At 37.9% G+C, this 17,717-nt stretch overlaps 1 protein-coding gene across 2 annotated transcripts in view; it reads right to left on the reverse strand.

Annotated features, from left to right (window-relative positions):
• Positions 1-8,923: 8,923 nt before the first annotated feature.
• The window catches only part of HNRNPLL (heterogeneous nuclear ribonucleoprotein L like), a 38,498-nt gene continuing 29,704 nt past the window's right edge, over positions 8,924-17,717 (reverse strand). For both annotated transcript variants that reach the window (XM_082745720.1, XM_082745719.1), the window contains 5 exons: positions 16,432-16,553; positions 15,780-15,981; positions 13,206-13,263; positions 13,025-13,123; positions 8,924-9,981 (listed from right to left, as the gene is read on the reverse strand). In XM_082745720.1, coding sequence (XP_082601846.1) covers positions 9,926-9,981; positions 13,025-13,123; positions 13,206-13,263; positions 15,780-15,981; positions 16,432-16,553 — 537 coding nt within the window. In that variant the 3' untranslated portion in view covers positions 8,924-9,925. The remainder of the gene's footprint in view (positions 9,982-13,024; positions 13,124-13,205; positions 13,264-15,779; positions 15,982-16,431; positions 16,554-17,717) is intronic.

The raw sequence follows: 17,717 nt of genomic DNA on the forward strand, positions 1-17,717 counted from the left end.
CCCTACAAGAGTTTACCAAGAAAAGCTCTACCATGATTGAGGTCACTGATAGGGGAATCAGTCCTCTCGATTAATTTGTATTCGGCAGAAAAAACTCAGGTTTTATCATGTATCCTACAGATGCATAAAACAAAGATAGATTAGCATTCTCATTATAAATAAAAGCCTCCTAAAGCCCTCTTGAGCATACTGTGAGCAAGAATTTATATACTATATACATAAACATTTTTGGTTTTATGTATTATTTTCTACATAAATCAGTCTCAATTTCTCAACACTTTGAAGCAGCTATGGATGTAACATATGGATCAGCCTAAATAAAATCAGGTAGACTAGAAAAGATAGTCTATTAACTTTCAAGGAAATTGGGTATATTCATAAATATGTCTGCCTGTAGTCTAGGGCTTATTAAGAGGAGACAGCTCAAAACTTGGTATACTCAGTCCCAGCAGAACCTGAACTGAGCAGCTAATGTACTACTCTGGTTTAGGAATGCAGAAAAAATTCTATTTTCTACTTAAGGAATCATACTCTCCCCTTCTCAAACTCTCTTTCCTAACTGCTCACCGTTTGTAAGACCCCAGTGGGTTCTCTTCCCTGGCTCCAGCTCCCCTGCCCCAAAGTGCAGGATGACAGAACAGAAGCAGCCAGCCATCAGAGCAATAGAACCATAAGCCAGATCTAGAATCACGTCTTTGGCTGGTGTTCGGTGAAATTAACTCACATTCTCTCTCACCCCCCTTCCTCAACCTATCTAACCAGCTACATGAATCCCCCCACTCTACTGATCCTTGTTCTAAACTGAAGGGCTGCTGGGCCAGATCTTTTTTTTTTTTTTTTCCCTCACTATTGTAAAATACACGCAAAATTAGTTTCCACCATGTTTAAAAAGTGTACGATTCCAAGGCAGAATCTCCCAATTTGCTTAACCATCACTACCATCTCATTCCAGAGCAGTATCAACCACCTCCAAAAATCCTGTATCCATTAGCCATCACTCCCCATTCATCCCCCCAACCCCCGGCCCAACAACCACTTAGTCTGCTGTCATTTGCCACAGCAATGAAGTTCGGGCTAACATAGCTAATACTGCTGGTCACTGAGAAGGACCAATTAATTCAATGAAGCAAAAGGGCTTTTTTGTTTATATAAGAATTTTAAGGATTAACATCTGGATTCTAAGCCCAATTTAACTTCAGGTCATAACCTCCCTATACCTTTTTTTAAACTTTAACAGATCACAGAGCCTGGCTCTCATCACTTTGTTTCCCTCCACACTCCATGCAGTACTAATAATCACTCCTTGACCTCATTTTTCCATCTTACGGGATTCATAAAAGAACAGAATTAAGTTATATTACTCAAAGAATAGAGATTTGCTAATCAATTTTTTTTTTAGATTTTTTTATTTGTTTGTTTGACAGATAGAGATCACAGGTAGGCAGAGAGAGGAGGAAGCAGGTTCCCTGCTGAGCAGAGAGACCGATGTGGGGCTCAATCCCAGGACCCTGGGACCATGACCTGAGCGGAAGGCAGAGGCTTTAACCCACTGAAGCACCCAGGCGCCCCCGCTAATCAATTTTTAGTTCCTCCTTCTTAGGAAATAATGTTTCCTATCTAGGAAGGTATCTTTGCCATTCTTCTGTTGGTTCCTTTGTAAGCTCAAATTAACCCACTGACTTTTAAAAGGTAACTGTCTGCTTGAACTTTCAACATCTGGTATATTCTGTGCACTTAACAGATGTTAAAAAAAAAAAATAAATGAGGTCAATGTTCAAGAAGCCAAATGGTTGTTGGGACGCCTGGGTGGCTGAGTTGGTTGAGCAGCTGCCTTCGGCTCAGGTCATGATCCCAGCGTCCTGGGATCGAGTCCCACATTGGGCTCCTTGCTCCGCAGGGAGCCTGCTTCTCCCTCTGACTCTGCCTTCCACTGTGTCTGCCTATGCTCGCTCTCGCTCGCTCTCTCTCTGACAAAGAAATAAATAAAATCTTTAAAAAAAAAAAAAAAAAAGAAGAAGCCAAATGGTTGCAAGTGACACTTCTGGAACGATTTTTGTAGAAACTGTTATTTGTTGGCTCAGATTTTTGTCATTTGTCCTTTGTGACTCTAAGTAATAACAAAAATCTTATAACTACATTAATGCCTTGTGACATCCTAAAATCATAAACATAAACTTCAAATGAAAAGCAATGAATATCATACAATTTACTTTGACTATTAGAAACACACATATATAGTCCAATTTGGTCAAAATCTGCAGATGGACCAGGACAACAGTATGATTCTGGTTTGTACTAATGAAATTATTTCTCTCCCTCAACCCACCACCACCACCCCACTTCCCCACAAAATCCTCTTTTCTGTTCCAAATCAGTGTCAAATATTACTGGGCAACACAAGTATCATCTACATGTTCTTCTCCGACTGTCTTAAGAAAAGGGTCATTTCAAATAAACAAAACCACATCCATAATCATCTTAACAACCTAAGTTTCACGATCCTAAATCGTAATCAAGTTTCAAGTCCCCAAATTATCCCACTGGTATTCAGCTGTCTAATCAGCTACATTCAAAATTATAGTAATAATCACAATATTTCAGGCCATTTACTGGCTTACTTTCCAGGCTCTCAATAAGCACAACTACTCCCCTGAAAGGACGAATATTGCTCTTGATTTCTCTTGGTATTTCTGGGGTAGGGGTGGGATGATAACCAAATTATCAAACCAACTCAAAGCAAGCATTTCAGGGCTGTTGAGCAGCTCTAGCCTATGTGATTACTGTATCACAAAAGGGAGCTGTGTATGTTCTCAAATCAGAAATTGCCACTAACGGGATGCCTTCGGCTCAGATGATGATCCCAAAGTCCTGGGATGAGTCCTGCATCGGACTCCCTGCTCAGCGGGGAGCCTGCTTCTCCCTCTGCCTGCTGCTACCCCTGCTTGTGTTCACTCTCACGCGGTGTATGTCAAATAAGCAAAATCTTAAAAAAAAAAAAAAAAAACCTGTGGCAAATAATACATGTTAATAAAAATAATTAAATTTTTAAAAATAAAAATAAAAATAGGGCTACCTCTCAACCAATTCCCAGTGTTCTTCCATGTGATTTTGCAGTTTTACATTACAACAGCTAAAGGTGAGATTTAGGCACTTAGACATTCTTAAAACATCTCGTCAAGACTTCAAACTGAAAAAGGAACTCTGAAGACAGGAGTCTACTGAGCATGATCAAACTAGCCTATGCCACAATGCTTTCCACAAGCTGTCTAAATTAAGGGTTCTTTAGTTCTCTCTCTTGTTACTTTTTCTCCCCCAGCTGGTTTCTCTCAAGGTAGCAAATTGGCAATAGCAGTCTCAGGTCTACTCCACAGATGCAGGCCATACCCCTTTGGGAGAGCATCTCCTCATCCAATCTTCAACAAATCCTAGGCTTCGCTATCTTTGGATCAACCTAGGTTTACCTGTTCAACCCAGAACCAGATTAGTTTAGGGCAACAGTTCCCAACCCAGACAATCTGATACCCTTACATTATGCTGAAATAAAACTCCTTGATAATACCTACCTACTACACACACACACACACACACACACATACACAATTTGAAGAAAAACATAAAAATCTAATTCTATTACCAGAGGGAAATAAAACTTGTAATAAATGCATACTGTGATACATACATGATCAGGAATAACTACAATAGAAGGCAAAGAGATGAGTAGGACTGTTGCAAATGAAAACTGACCCTGATGTGCTATAATGTCAACTCAAATACTGTAGTGACGATTACCCAAAATAGCAAACTCTTGGAAATATTCCAAACAAAACAATCATCTTTCCTTGATTTACAAGGCAGTTGCATTGCTAGGAAATTCACTGTACTGTATATAAAAAGACAGTGTTTATAGCTATAAAACAGAGTTTATTCTAAGATCAGATAATATCTGATGAGATACTGGCAATTCATGTAGGACAAGGGACAATTCTTCCTAGTCCCTGCCCATCAAATATTTGTAGTATTATCCCCCAAACTGTGAAAAAGCCCTCCTACAAACTGATGAAATGTTCTCCAAGGGGGCATTAAGAGCCACTGGGCTGCAGGAATCAAACTAAGTAAGGATCACTCAAACCTCAATTACTCTACAAAATGAAGAAAGGTGAGATAACAAAATTCATACATTCATGAATCATAAACTAAAACTAAGAATCTCACCCAAAAAACAAATACAATTAAAGAATGGCCACAAGAGACAAACAGACAGTTCTCCAAAAACATACAGATGACCAACAGACACAAGAAAAAATGCTCATTATCACTTATGACCAGGAAAATGAGAATCAGAACTACTTCGCGCGTTGGTGGTATAGTGGTTAGCATAGCTGCCTTCCAGAACTACTTCGCAACTTGTCAGAATGGCCAAAATAAAAAACACAAGAAACAACAGGTGTTGGTGAGGATGTGGAGAAAAAGAAACCCTCTTGCACTGCTGGTGGGAATGGAAACTGGTGCAGGCACTCCGGACAAAAGCATGGAGATTCCTCAAAAAGTTAAAAACAGAACTACACTACAAACCAGCAATCCCACTACCGGGTATTTACCCAAAGACTACAAAAACACTAATTCAAAGGGATATATGCAACCTGATATTCAAAGGGATATATGCAACCTGATATTCAAAGGGATATATGCAACCTGATGTATATATGCAACTTGGGCTATTTCCATAATTTGGCTATTATAAATTATGGAAACAGCCCAAGTGTCCATTAACTAATGGAAAAAGATGTGATAGATCTCTCTCTATATATAAAGGAATCTATATATATAATGGAATATTATTCAACCATGAAAAAGAAACCTTGCCATTTGCAAAGACACAGCTGGAGCTTGAGTATAATCCTCAGTAAAATAAGTCAGGCAGAGAGAGACAACAAATAAATGATTTCCCTCATATGTGGAATTTAAGAAACAAATGAGCCAGGGTGGTGGGCAGGCAGAGAGAACAAACCGAGGGTTTATCAGAGGGTGAGGTGGGTGGAGAATGGGTTAAACAGGTGATGTGATGGGGATTAAGGAATCCACTTGTCATGAAGAGAGCACTGGGTGATTAAAAGCTTAGGAACAAATGAACAAAACACAAAGAGATTTTCAAGCACTTCCTCAGATAAATGGCTATTTGAGAAATTTCTACTAGTAAAACAAAGTCTCTTATATTCAAGTTCAAAGCATGTTAAAATTGAGATGGCTAGAAAGATGATTAGCTGAATAAATAAAATATATGTTTTGAATTAGCACTTGAATCTGTTTGGTAGACAAGCTAGGTTTTAGGAAAAAAGCAATGACATTGCTTTTATTTACAAATTAAATATCCACTAGATTTAAAATTCCCAATAGTTTTCTTGGCTTTAAACAGGAATCATGTTTGCACATTCACCTGTTTTTTGGTTTACATTGGAAATCATCATAGTAGAAATAATTTAGAAAGAATAAGATATGCTGAGGGACAGAACCTATGAATCTTAATTTGTTTCCTCTAAATCCTTTTTTTCGGGGGGGGGGGTGATTTAATTCTATGAGCAAGCAAGTGGTACTATGAATAAAAGGCTTGCTACTTTTTAAAAAGATTTTATTTATTTGAGAGAGACACACAGCAAGAGAGGGAACACAAGCACAAGTAGGAGAGGGAGAAGGCAAGAGAAGGGAGCCCCATATGGGGCTCGATTCCAGGACCCAGGGATCATGACCTGAGTCAAAGGCAGATGCTCAACGACTGAGCCACCCAGGTGCCCCAAGCTTGCTACCCTTTTTTAAGATCTTATTTATTTCAGAGAGAGGGAGGGAGCATGAATTGGGGAAAGAGGCAGGAGAGGGAGAAGCAGACTTGTCACTGAGCAGGGAGCTCGACTCAGGGCTCAGTCCCAGAACCCTAGGATCATGACCTGAACTGAAAGGAGATGCTTAATGAACTGAGCCACCCTGGGAGCCCAAGAAGGCTTGCTACTTTACATGGCCCCTTAATGGACAAAGTCTCTTGAGCCAAAAGGCCATATGGAGACAGGAAAATTTATTGCAGTTATCTTTCTTACAAGGACCTTTGTCACCTGAGGAACTTTTTTTTTTTTTTTTAATTTTTTAGATTTTATTTATTTATTTGTCAGAGAGAGTGAGCACAGGCAGACAGAGAAGCAGGCTCCCCGCCGAGCAGGGAGCTGGATGTGGGACCCCGTCCTGGGACACTGGGATCATGACATGAGCTGAAGGCAGCTGCTTAACCAACTGAGCCACCCAGGCGTCCCTGAAGAACTTTTTAAGTGAAGTAAAGCTCCTTGAGCTTTTGATTCTTAATTATGGGAGAAGGCTCTATGGCCAAAATCGCTTTGCTCTAGAGAAGAATGCAGTATCACTGGTAACTACTAAAAAGCAGTTACCTAGCAACCTATCCCTACAAATAGTGAGTTTAAAAAAATGAAACAAAACTGACCCTATTTGGCCATTTTTATTCTCAGTTCAGTCCTAGAAAACAGTATGGATAACCAAATCACTATGATGCTGGTCAGTCTCATGTCAGCTCCAACGGCAGCTTTGTTTTATTTGGGGTAATACCCTCAGCAGGAAAGTGGGGACCTTAATAAGCAGCTTATATTCCTTAACTCAGTTATACAGACGTATTATCAAATATTTAATGGAATTTAAAGATTTTTTTTTTAAATTTATTTAACAGACAGAGATCACAAGTAGGCAGAGAAGCAGGCAGAGAGAGGGGAGGAAGCAGGCTCCCAGCTGAGGAGAGAGCCTGATGCGGGCCTCGATCCCAGAACCCTGGGATCGTGACCTGAGCCGAAGGCAGAGGCTTTAACCCACTGAGCCACCCAGGTGCCCTATTTAATGGAATTTAGATATGGAATAGGATTTCAATTCTCAGAAAACAAACTCAAAGCTAGTATTATTTCTTTCTAGCTATAGAATATGCTCTTTCATGTTCTCCTAGTAAAAGTGGAAGGATACGTTGTTGTTAAGGCTAAGGGAAAAGAGAACATTGCCAAAGCCAATTCCACTCTAGGATCAGATAATACTGGATATAAACAACAGTGATGCCCAAGTAAAGTGTCAAAGACAATACTGATAGCAACAGTATAGGGCTGACATACTAGAGCCCAGAGCAGCAAGGTACAACTTAACATACTTCAGGGGCGCCTGGGTGGCTCAGTCAGTTAAGCGCCTGCCTTTGGCTCAGGTCACGATCCCACAATTCTGGGATGAAGCCCCACATCAGACTCTCTGCTCAGTGGGGAGTCAGCTTCTCCCTCTGCCCCTCCTCCGCTCATGTTCTCTGAAATAAGTATTTTCTTAAAAAACACACTTTATACCTTAAGAATTTACTCATGATTTTGTTGGGGAAAGAGTATTAGGAGAGAGTCCATAACTAAAAATCAGTATCATTCAGGGGTGCCTGGGTAGCACAATTGGTTGAACTACCAACTCCTCATTTCAGCTCAGGTCATGGTCTGGGGGTCTGAGATCTAGTCCCCCATCAGCTCCGTGCTCACTGGGGTGTCTGCTTATGACTCACTCTTCCTTGCCCTCTGCTCCTCCCTTCTGCACTTTCTCTCTAAAACAAACAAATCTTTTAAAAAAAAATTTTTTTAAAGTTAATACCACTTAAACCAAATCAAAATTAAATAAGCCCTGTCACAATCGAATTTTTGTTTCCTAAAATTTTAGATACAAAATAACCGTAACTATTACTATTACTTTTCAGAAGAGGGGAAGAGAGGAGATGATTATTTACATGAACTCAGAAGTTACTTTTTTTTTTTTCCCCAGAATTTACCTTTTAAAATGAAGACATCTTAATTTTGCAATGAATGTGGAAAAGTATTTATAGGGGAAGGGGGGAAAAATTTTTGTTTATTGTAGACTTAGGTAAACTTGGGTATTATTTGGCAATGAATGAATGAGGAATGTATGTACACAACCCAGTACCATACTCTTAGTTCACACACAAAGTTACCCTTGGCAAAACATACTGTGTTCATCATTAAGAGTCTAAAACGCCTCTAGACTGAATTTAATTTTTTCTAGGTCTTTAAAGAGTTAAAGGGACACTGGTTCACAGATATTAAAATTCAAGGGGAAATAAATGTTAATGTGTTTTTAGGTTCCATCTTAATTTTCTATTCAATAGCTCTAAAACTTTTTAGATCCCTGTCAGTCTCACTTTATAAGAGGATTAAGGCAAACTGTCTTTTTAAAGTTAAAATTCAAAATAAAACTTACAAAAGATCTAAATGGAACCTCTATTTGTAAAATTTGTTTAAAAGTCTCAAGATCAAAAATTGCTATTGCCAATATAAACTTCAATTATTTTGGGTAGATGAAACATTCTTTTTTTAAAAGATAAATATAAAATGGCTATATCACATTTTTATTATAAAAAAAGCTATGAATTTGGGGTACCTGGGTGGCTCAGTTGGTTAAGCAACTGCTTTGGCTCAGGTCATGATCCCAGGGTCCTGGGATCGAGTCCTACATTGGGCTCCCTTGCTCAGTGAGGAGTCTGTTTCTCTGTCCGCTTTATGTGCTATGTCAAATAAATAAATAAATCTTAATAAAAAATGAATTTGATAACAAGTGTGCTGTAGTCTCTCTTTTAAAAAAGATTTTATTTATTTTTACGAGACAGAGTGTGAGAGAGCACAAGCAAGGGGAGAGAGGCAGGCGAGGAGAGGGAAAGCAGACTCACCACTGAGCATGGAGCCCAAGGTAGTACTCGATCCCAGGACCCTGAGATCACGACCTGAGTTGAAGGCAGATGCTTAACCAACTGAGCCACCAAAGCACTCAAGTGTGCTATAGTCTCTTAATACCATGTTTACAGCTTCCTTATTAAATATTACTTTCCAAAAAAAGGGAAAAAAACAGATCCAGTGGGAGAAAGAATGTTTAATAAATGGCGTTGAAACAAATAGCTATCTGTTCGGAATAAAAATAAAATTAGATCCTTACACCTTGCACCATGTAGAAAAATACATATATTACTCATGGATTCAAGAGTATAAAATAAAAATGCAAGTACCCAAAATTCTACATACAATTTTAAGGGGTTCACGGACTCCCTACAGCCCATTCATGGATCTCAGGTTAGGAACTGTTAAGCATAACTTCTATTAAAATCTTAATGCCAAATTCCAGATGTGTTTTCAAGATCAAGTCACATGCAACAAATGAAGATGAACACATTAACTCATTGTTGTAACTTTATAAAATCTCCAAACTGTAACTAGAAACAGAGGCATGTCAATACAAATGGACAATGACTTAAAAAAAATTACATCAATTTAAATAAGTTTGAGTGCATACTGTACAAGTGTATCCATGTCTGTTAGCCTTTCAGAAATATAAAATCAGCTAAATCTTTAGTACTTAAAATTCATTATGTGCAATGTTATTCTCAAACTTGATTAAAATACTTAATAAATACAAGTTATGTTTAATATGAATAACTGCAACATACTTAAACATCTAAACATATTATAGGAATTCTATAATATTAAAATGCAATACTTTCACCTGCATTAATCTCATACACAATGGAAAAATACTTGCAGATAATCAGCATTAAGAATGCAAATATATTTTCACTGTGGAAGAAAAATAATAAGATTAGAAATCATATATTTGTGTAATCTACAAGGAACCTGTAGATAGTCTACATTATGACATTCTATTTTAAAATGAAAACAATTCAATATTTAACTTTACAACAAATTTACTCAAGGCAAAATATTTGTTTATTACGGAACAGGATCTTAAGTCAAAGTAAGCAAGGCAACATTAGATCAACCATCTTAGAATTCTTTTTAATGAAGTGTAGCTTTAAAATTGTAATAAAGGTGAACATAAATTCTAACATGCTCTTCTCTTCTTATAAATGGGATGATGTAGAAAAGCAAAGCTTCAATGTGTAGGGATTGGAACCATCTGCAAAAATTAAAAAACAAAGTTAACTGTTCACTTCATCAACCTTTCAAGATTATCCTGAATTAGCAGAGTAAATTATTTCACCTTTTTATAAAATCAGAAGCAGAAACGTAAAAAAGGAACTTTCTAGGTAAGGTAAGGGTAAGGGTAAGGGTAAGATTACATTTGTACATCTCTACCAGCAGGTAAGTTACATGAAGGCAGGGACTTTGTCCACTGCTACATGCCTACTGCTCTAAACCTTATCTGACACATAGACACACTCAGTATTTCCTAGTGAATTAATCATTACAGGTGAACAGTACGGGTTAGGCTTATGTCCATCAGCAAAGCTCACTCAGCAGAATGTATCAGAATGGCAATTCCTCTATAAAAGCCAGTTCAAACTAAAAGGGAAGTAATCAGAGAGGGAGACAAAAAATGAGATACTCTTAATTCTCGGAAACAAATTGAGGGATGCTGGAGGAGAGGTGGGGAGGTCAGGGCATGGGGTAATAGGGTGATGGGCATTAAGGAGGGCACATGATGTGATGAGCACTGGGTGTTATATGCAACTGATGAATTACTGAACTCTATATCTGAAACTAATGATGTTCTATATGTCAGCTAATTCAATTTATTTATTTATTTTTAAAGATTTTATTTATTTATTTGACAGACAGATCACAAGCAGAGAGGCAGGCAGAGAGAGAGGAGGAAGCAGGCTCCCTGCTGAGCAGAGAGCCCGATGTGGAGCTTGATCCCAGGATCCTGGGATCATGACCTGAGCTGAAGGCAAAGGCTTTAACCTGAGCCACCCAGGCATCCCAGCTAATTCAATTTAAATTAAAAAAAAAAAAAAAAAAGCCCATTCAAACACAGCCTGGAAAATGGCGTAAGAATGGAATGTACAGGAAGATATTAATAAGGTGAAAAAGTTCCAGGAGATCTAGTATTAAATTCTAAAACTTCTCCAAAAAACAAACAAACAAACAAAAAAACTCCACAAAAATTTTTCCATTTTATACATTTCTAACTTTTCAGACCAGGCAGATAACTCCTCCTCAATTAACTGTGCAAAGAAACAATCCTGGTATCCTAATGTATTAAAAAAATTCAAAAAATTCTTAATCCCTATAAAGGAAAAAGCACATAAATTAACAAGTACTTGCATGACACTGGAGAGGATAAAAAGATAAATAATCATTCCTGTCTGAAAGGAGTCTAAAATACATCTTGAATATGTCTCAAATATGCATATAATTTTAAAGCCTTTAAAAACCTTCTAACACATATTAAGCTTGATTTACTACTTAAAATTTACTTTTGTGACAAAAAGTTAAATGAAAGGAGGTATTCCTGGGTTTTATCCTTTAATTAAAATTTTCAAACATAAAAAAATATATAGAATGGTATGATAAACCCCAATTTATCTATCACCTAGCACCATTTAGATCCAGGATCAAAATAAAGTACACAGGGGGCACCTGGGTGGCTCAGTGGGTTAAAGTATGCCTTCTGCTCAGGTTGTGGTCCCAGGGTCCTGGGATTGAGCCTTACATCAGGATCTCTGCTCCACGGCAAGCCTGCTTCCTCCTCTCTCTGCCTGCCTCTCTGCCTACTTGTGATCTCTGTCTGTCAAATAAATAAATAAAAGTTTAAAAAAAAAAAAAAGTACACAGCAAAAAGCTTCAAAAGTTAAATACTTGAGTGTACTTTGTGTGGTAGAAAAAGAGGCCATTACCATTCTGGAGAATAAACAGTGACAAGTTCATTTAACACAAATTAAAACAATGGAATACCATTTTTCTTCTAACATACTTGTTAAAGACTGAAAATCTGACAAGACTCAGTGTTGGTAAAAAGAGTATTGGGAAACGGGCATTTTCACACACCACAGTTCGAAATGTAAACTGGTGCAACCTTTTTAAAGGGCAATCGAGCAACATCTATCAGAATATAAACCTTTATGTTCTGCAGTACTAGGAAATTGCCCTACAAACACAAAATGTGCAATGATAAGGATGTTACAGCGGTAGAAAAAATCAATTGGAAAAACTGTATTCATCAGTGGGGAAATGCGTAAATCAAATAAACTGTGGTGTATCTCTACTATGAACAGCGACTCTGGGGTGCTTTTTAAAAAAAAAGTAGTAGCTTTGCATGTGCTGATATAGAAATAGCTCAAAGACGTATTAAGTGAAAACAGCAAGGCACTGAAGAGTATGTATAGAGCAACCATTCTGTGTAACTTTTGAAAATGTAGATATACATGCGCTGAGGAAGAGGAATGAAAGGAAGACAAATAGTTTAGAAGTTGTAGAAAGCTTTAACTTTCATTTTGTACCTTCATATGCTGTTTTAAGTTTTTTAACCATATAAATGTATGTATGACTTTCTTCTAGAAAGATGAACAGGACTGTGGGAGCCAACAACCAAGATGGCCCCAATGATCCCTATCCTCCTGGTATTCACGGCTCTGGAGAGCCCCCTCCCTCACTGTACCAGAGTTGGTCTGTGTGACCATAAGAATACAGTGTAAGTGACAGTATGTCACCTCCAATGTTAGTTCATAAAAGACACTGTGACTTCTGTTTTAGTCTTTTGCTCTCATCCTTCTTGGATCACTCACTCTGAAGGAAACCAGCTACCATGACGAAATGGCCCATGTAGCTTCACTGGACTTGCAAACCACATAAATTTGGAAATGATTTCTCAATCCCCAATCATGACTTGAAATGACTGTATACCCAGACAACAGCCTGGCTGCAACCTCAAGAGACCCTAAGTCAGAAACACCCAGCTCAACTGCACAAACTGACCCTCAGTTTGCTGTTCAAAGCTGCTAAATTTGGTAATCTGTTACATAGTAAAAGGTTAACTAATGTAAGGATTGTGTGGGTTGTGGGATTTATATGCCTTTTTTCTTCATACTTCTCTATATTTAAAAAACAACAAACAAACAAACAAAAAAAAACCCCAACCCCGTAAATGTTATTTTAAAACTACTATCGATGTTTCTAAAGTAACGCCTACTGAAAAATTATGGCACAATTTTACTTACTTGGAACTCTTATCTGGTAGTGATTAAGTGCTGTAAGGGCTTCTACGGCATCAGTTTTACACTCCCATTCTAACAACCCAGAAAGCGTTTTGGCAGAAGCTAAAACAAAACAAACACAAGTCCAGTTATTTGCTTGTCATCAGCTTAACCAGAAACCTTAAAAAGAGGAATGTGCACTTACGTTTTGCATCAAACACTTTATATTTGATGAATGTAAGAACTTCATGGTCATTACATAACTGTCAAAGAAATGTGAAACTCCATTAAAAATATGGCCAAAATAATATTCCTGCCTTTTTTCTTTTAGAAAGCAAACTTTATGGGGGCACCTGGGTAGCTCAGATGGTTAAGTGTTTGACTCGTTATTTTAGCTCAGGTCATGATCTCAGGGTTGTGAGCACTGGAAGCCTGCTTAACATTCTCTCTTTGTCCAAATGGCCAAGAGACACATGAAAAGTGCTCAACATCACTCAGCATCAAGGAAATAGAAATAAAAAAAAAACACACCTCACACTGGTGAAAATGGCTAAAATTAACCAGTCAGGAAACGACAAATGTTGGTGAGGATGTGGAGAAAGGGGAACCCCTCCTACACTGTTGATGGGAATGCAAGCTGGTGCAGCCACTCTGAAAAACAGTATGGAGGTTCCTCAAAAAGTTGAAAATAGAGCTACCCTATGACCCAGCAACTGCCCTACTGGGTATTTACCCCAAAGATACAAATGTAGTGATCCGAAGGGGCATGGGTACCCGAATGTTTATAGCAGCAATGTCCACAATAGCCAAACTATGCAAAGAGCCTATCTGTCCATCAACCGATGAATGGATAAAGAAGATGTGGTACATATATACAATGGAATATTACTCAGCCATCCAATAACTGGAATCTTGCCATTTGCTATGAGATGGATGGAGCTAGAAGGTATTATGCAAAGCAAAATAAGTCAATCAGAGAAACACAATTATCATATAACCTCACTGATATATGGAATTTGAGAAACAAGGCAGAGGGCCTTAGGGGAAGATAGGGAAAAATGAAATAAGACAAAACCAGAGGGAGACAAACCATAGGAGACTTTTAATCTCAGGAACCAAACTGAGGGTTGCTGGAGTGGAGAGGGGGTGAGAGTGATGGGGTGGCTGGGTGAGGGACACTGAGGAGGGTATGTGCTATGGTGAGTGCTGTGAACTGTATAAGACTGATGAATCAATCACAAACCAATACCCCTAAAACAAAAATACACTATTAATAAAAGTAAATTAATTAAAAAAAAAAAAAGGCATCCAACTCATGATTTCTGCTCAGATCAAGATCTCAGGGTTGTGGGATCTAGCCCCGCCTCAGGCTGCATGCTCAGTGGGGTCTGCTTAAGATTCTCTGTCTCCTCCTGCCCCTCCTGTCCCCCACTGAGGTGTGCACACTCAAGTGAGTAAATAAATCTTTTTACTTTTATTTACTCACTCAAGTGAGTAAATAAATCTTTAAAAAAATTCTGCCTCTCGCTATGCCCCTCTGCCTCACCCCTGTGTGCACACACATGTATTCATGTTCTCACTCTCTCTCTAGAAAAAAGAAAAAGTGATCCTATGGCAGCATTTAAGTCTGGCATGAATAAATGAAATCAAACATGTTTTAGATTGTTAAGTCCTATGAGAAAATCAACTTTAAAAAGGAATGTTCAATAAACTAAGTAAATAACTTCGTGCTATACAATAAAACCACAGATTTATAGATTTATAACTAAAATATGTATTCTCAGAATTTATCTAGTATCTAAGGTAGGGAGTGGAGTTCCAGAAAAATCAGTTCTTTTCTGAAGCATTTCCTACAGTTTGGCAAAAAAGAAGGGATACATAAAATTTTGCTATGGGCAAGATTTTGTTTCTTAAAGATTTTATTTGTTTTCATAAGACAGAGAGCATGAACATGAGTGGGGGGAGAGGAGGGGCAAAGGAAGAGGGAGAAGCAGGCTCTCTGAGCAGGGAGCCTGATGCAGGACTTGAAAAAATGACCCTGGGATCATGACCTGAGCTGAAGGCCGACACTTAACCAACTGAGCCACCCAGATGCCCCCTGTTATGGGCAAGATTTAAGGGCATAATAAAAGAGTTGTTTTTTTTTTTAAAGATTTTATTTTTATTTATTTGACAGACAGAGATCACAAGCAGGCAGGCAGAGACGGCGGGAAGCAGGCTCCCCGCAGAGCAGAGAGCCCGATTTGGGGCTCTATCCCAGGACCCTGGGACCATGACCCGAGTGGAAGGCAGAGACTTTAACCCACTGCGCCACCCAGGCGCCCCATAAAAGAGCTTTCTGAATGGAGAAGTCAGGTATCTCATTCTAATTCCAGCTCTCAAAAAGACCAAGCCACAGGGCGCCTGAGTGGCTCAGTCGTTAAGCATCTGCCTTGATCCTGGGGTCCTAGAATCGAGTCCTGCCATCAGGCTCCCTGCTTGGTGGGAAGCCTGCTTTTCCCTCTCCCACTCCACCTGCTTGTATTCCCTCTCTCTGTGTCAAATAAATAAAATTAAAACAAACAAAACAAAACAAAAAAAGAGCCACAAACCAACAAAAGACTAAAAAGACTAATGCAGATTGGGGACCAGAAAAGTCCAATGGTCAAAGAGGTAATTATAAAGACCGAAATAAATAAAAGAATACTGATAACATCAAATGCAGATGATGAATAAAGCAAGACTTTAAAATGAGGCTAAAATATTATAAATTTTAAAATAAGAAATAGGATTTCTTTACCTTTGTGAAAGTCTCCTCTGTGACACACAATGGGACATTATAATAATGCAACACACATGACGGTGGTTGGATTATATTCTTAGATGCTTGACCAGCACTTGTAAAGCGATTATTTTTGCTCATTGCAAAATCTTTGTAGCTACTTGTACCATCCTCCAGCTCAAATATTTGACTGGGAACAACTGAATGTTGTTTAGACACACTAAGGATTGGGAAGGAAAAAGGTACAGAACATACCTTGTTAGACAAAAAGCAACAAGTAGGCAGTGTCAAAATATTAATATCTAAGCCTGCATCAATTCTGACAAATAAGACAAAAGTAGATATTTAAATATGATTTATTTAATATTTTAAACATTTACTTGAATGTTTAAGTTATGATCCATCACTTATAGTTTAGGTATATTCTCAAACTGGAAAACTTTACATAAAACTTGCCCATTTTTAACATGCTGTTTTATCATAACATTAAAAACTAGGTATAGGTGGGCAAAACCTGAATTATATGGCCCTAACATATTTTGTCTAAAATGGTAACATTATAGGTGCTAGTTTCAAATGTGCTCTCAATTACATTAAAATATTCTGAAACTGAAATATCTAATAAAAATGATTTTTAATACTTTTTCAATTTACCACTTAAGATAATTACCAAACATTAAGTCTTTTCCCAAATAATTTGACATTGTTAAGATGTGTGACAGCTCTTTCTACAGCATACTCATCACCCATTTCTACCAGTGCTGTACCAGGAATGGTCTTCATAAATTTTACCTGTAAATACAAAAATCCCAAAAAGGTGACTATTTATTTCCCTTCTACAGTAACAGAATTTCTTAGAGAGAATATACAGAAGATCACCTGGAATCTTACTTTACTCCACTGTGCTATTAGACTCTTGTAATTCAACAAAGTTAAAAAGGAAGACTATAATTCCATTGTGTAGCACAATGAAGAAGAGCACAGGTTTACCCTGGCTCTGCTATTTATTGTGTGATTTGGGGCAACTTTCTTCTCTGAGCCACAGGCTTCCCTATAAAACAGAGATAATGATAGTATCTGGTAGGGCTCATCAATATTTATTCATTCAACAAGTATTTACTGGGTGCCTAAAATGTTTTGATAAACATTGTGCTGGGTACTAGGGATTAATGGTGAACATAATAGACACGGTCTTCTTGAAACTTATATTCTGGTAGGTAGGTCAAAAATTTTAAAGTAAGTAATAATTCCCAAGTACTCAGAATGCTGTTAAAGCAAAAAACAGGATGCTATAAGAAATAATGCATGATGGCCTTGAGACAGCACTGCCAGCAGGAAGGCTTGTACAAGGTAGGGGCAGTTTCAAAAACAGGCATACTTCACAATATTTCATGACATCTTGGGCCGAGGCCATACTTATCCTCTTATACCATTCTAATTTTAGTAGATAACACGATCATAATAAGGGTTAAATGGGTAAAGTATGATAATTCAGCTAGTACCTACTTTTTAGAAACGCCTTAAATAGCTATTCTGTACCACTAACATTCAGAACACCTTGAACATACTTATTTGTTAGCCTTAAAAGAAAACTACAAATGTATTTACATAACACATGCCACATAGCATTTATATCCACCCTTGCAACTACCAATTTTAATGGGCTCTCCCAATGTTTTTATACCATACCTGCACTTGAACAAAACTTGGTGGTAGGTAGCACGACTTTTCAGTTTTACTTGAAATCAGAGCCCAAAATGGGGATCGATCCCAGGACTCTGGAATCATGACCCAAGCCAAAGGCAGAGGCTTTAACCCACTGAGCCACCCAGGTGTCCCTATACGGGTCTTTTAAAGGATTACCATAGCTTAAGTTTCATGTATCATAATTGTTTAAAATACAAAAAAATTTTTGACATGTGAGACTGTAATTGTTCAAGTTTATTAAACAAAGTG

Source organism: Mustela nivalis (assembly GCF_964662115.1).
Source record: "Mustela nivalis genome assembly, chromosome: 8".
Classification (NCBI taxonomy): domain Eukaryota; kingdom Metazoa; phylum Chordata; class Mammalia; order Carnivora; family Mustelidae; genus Mustela; species Mustela nivalis.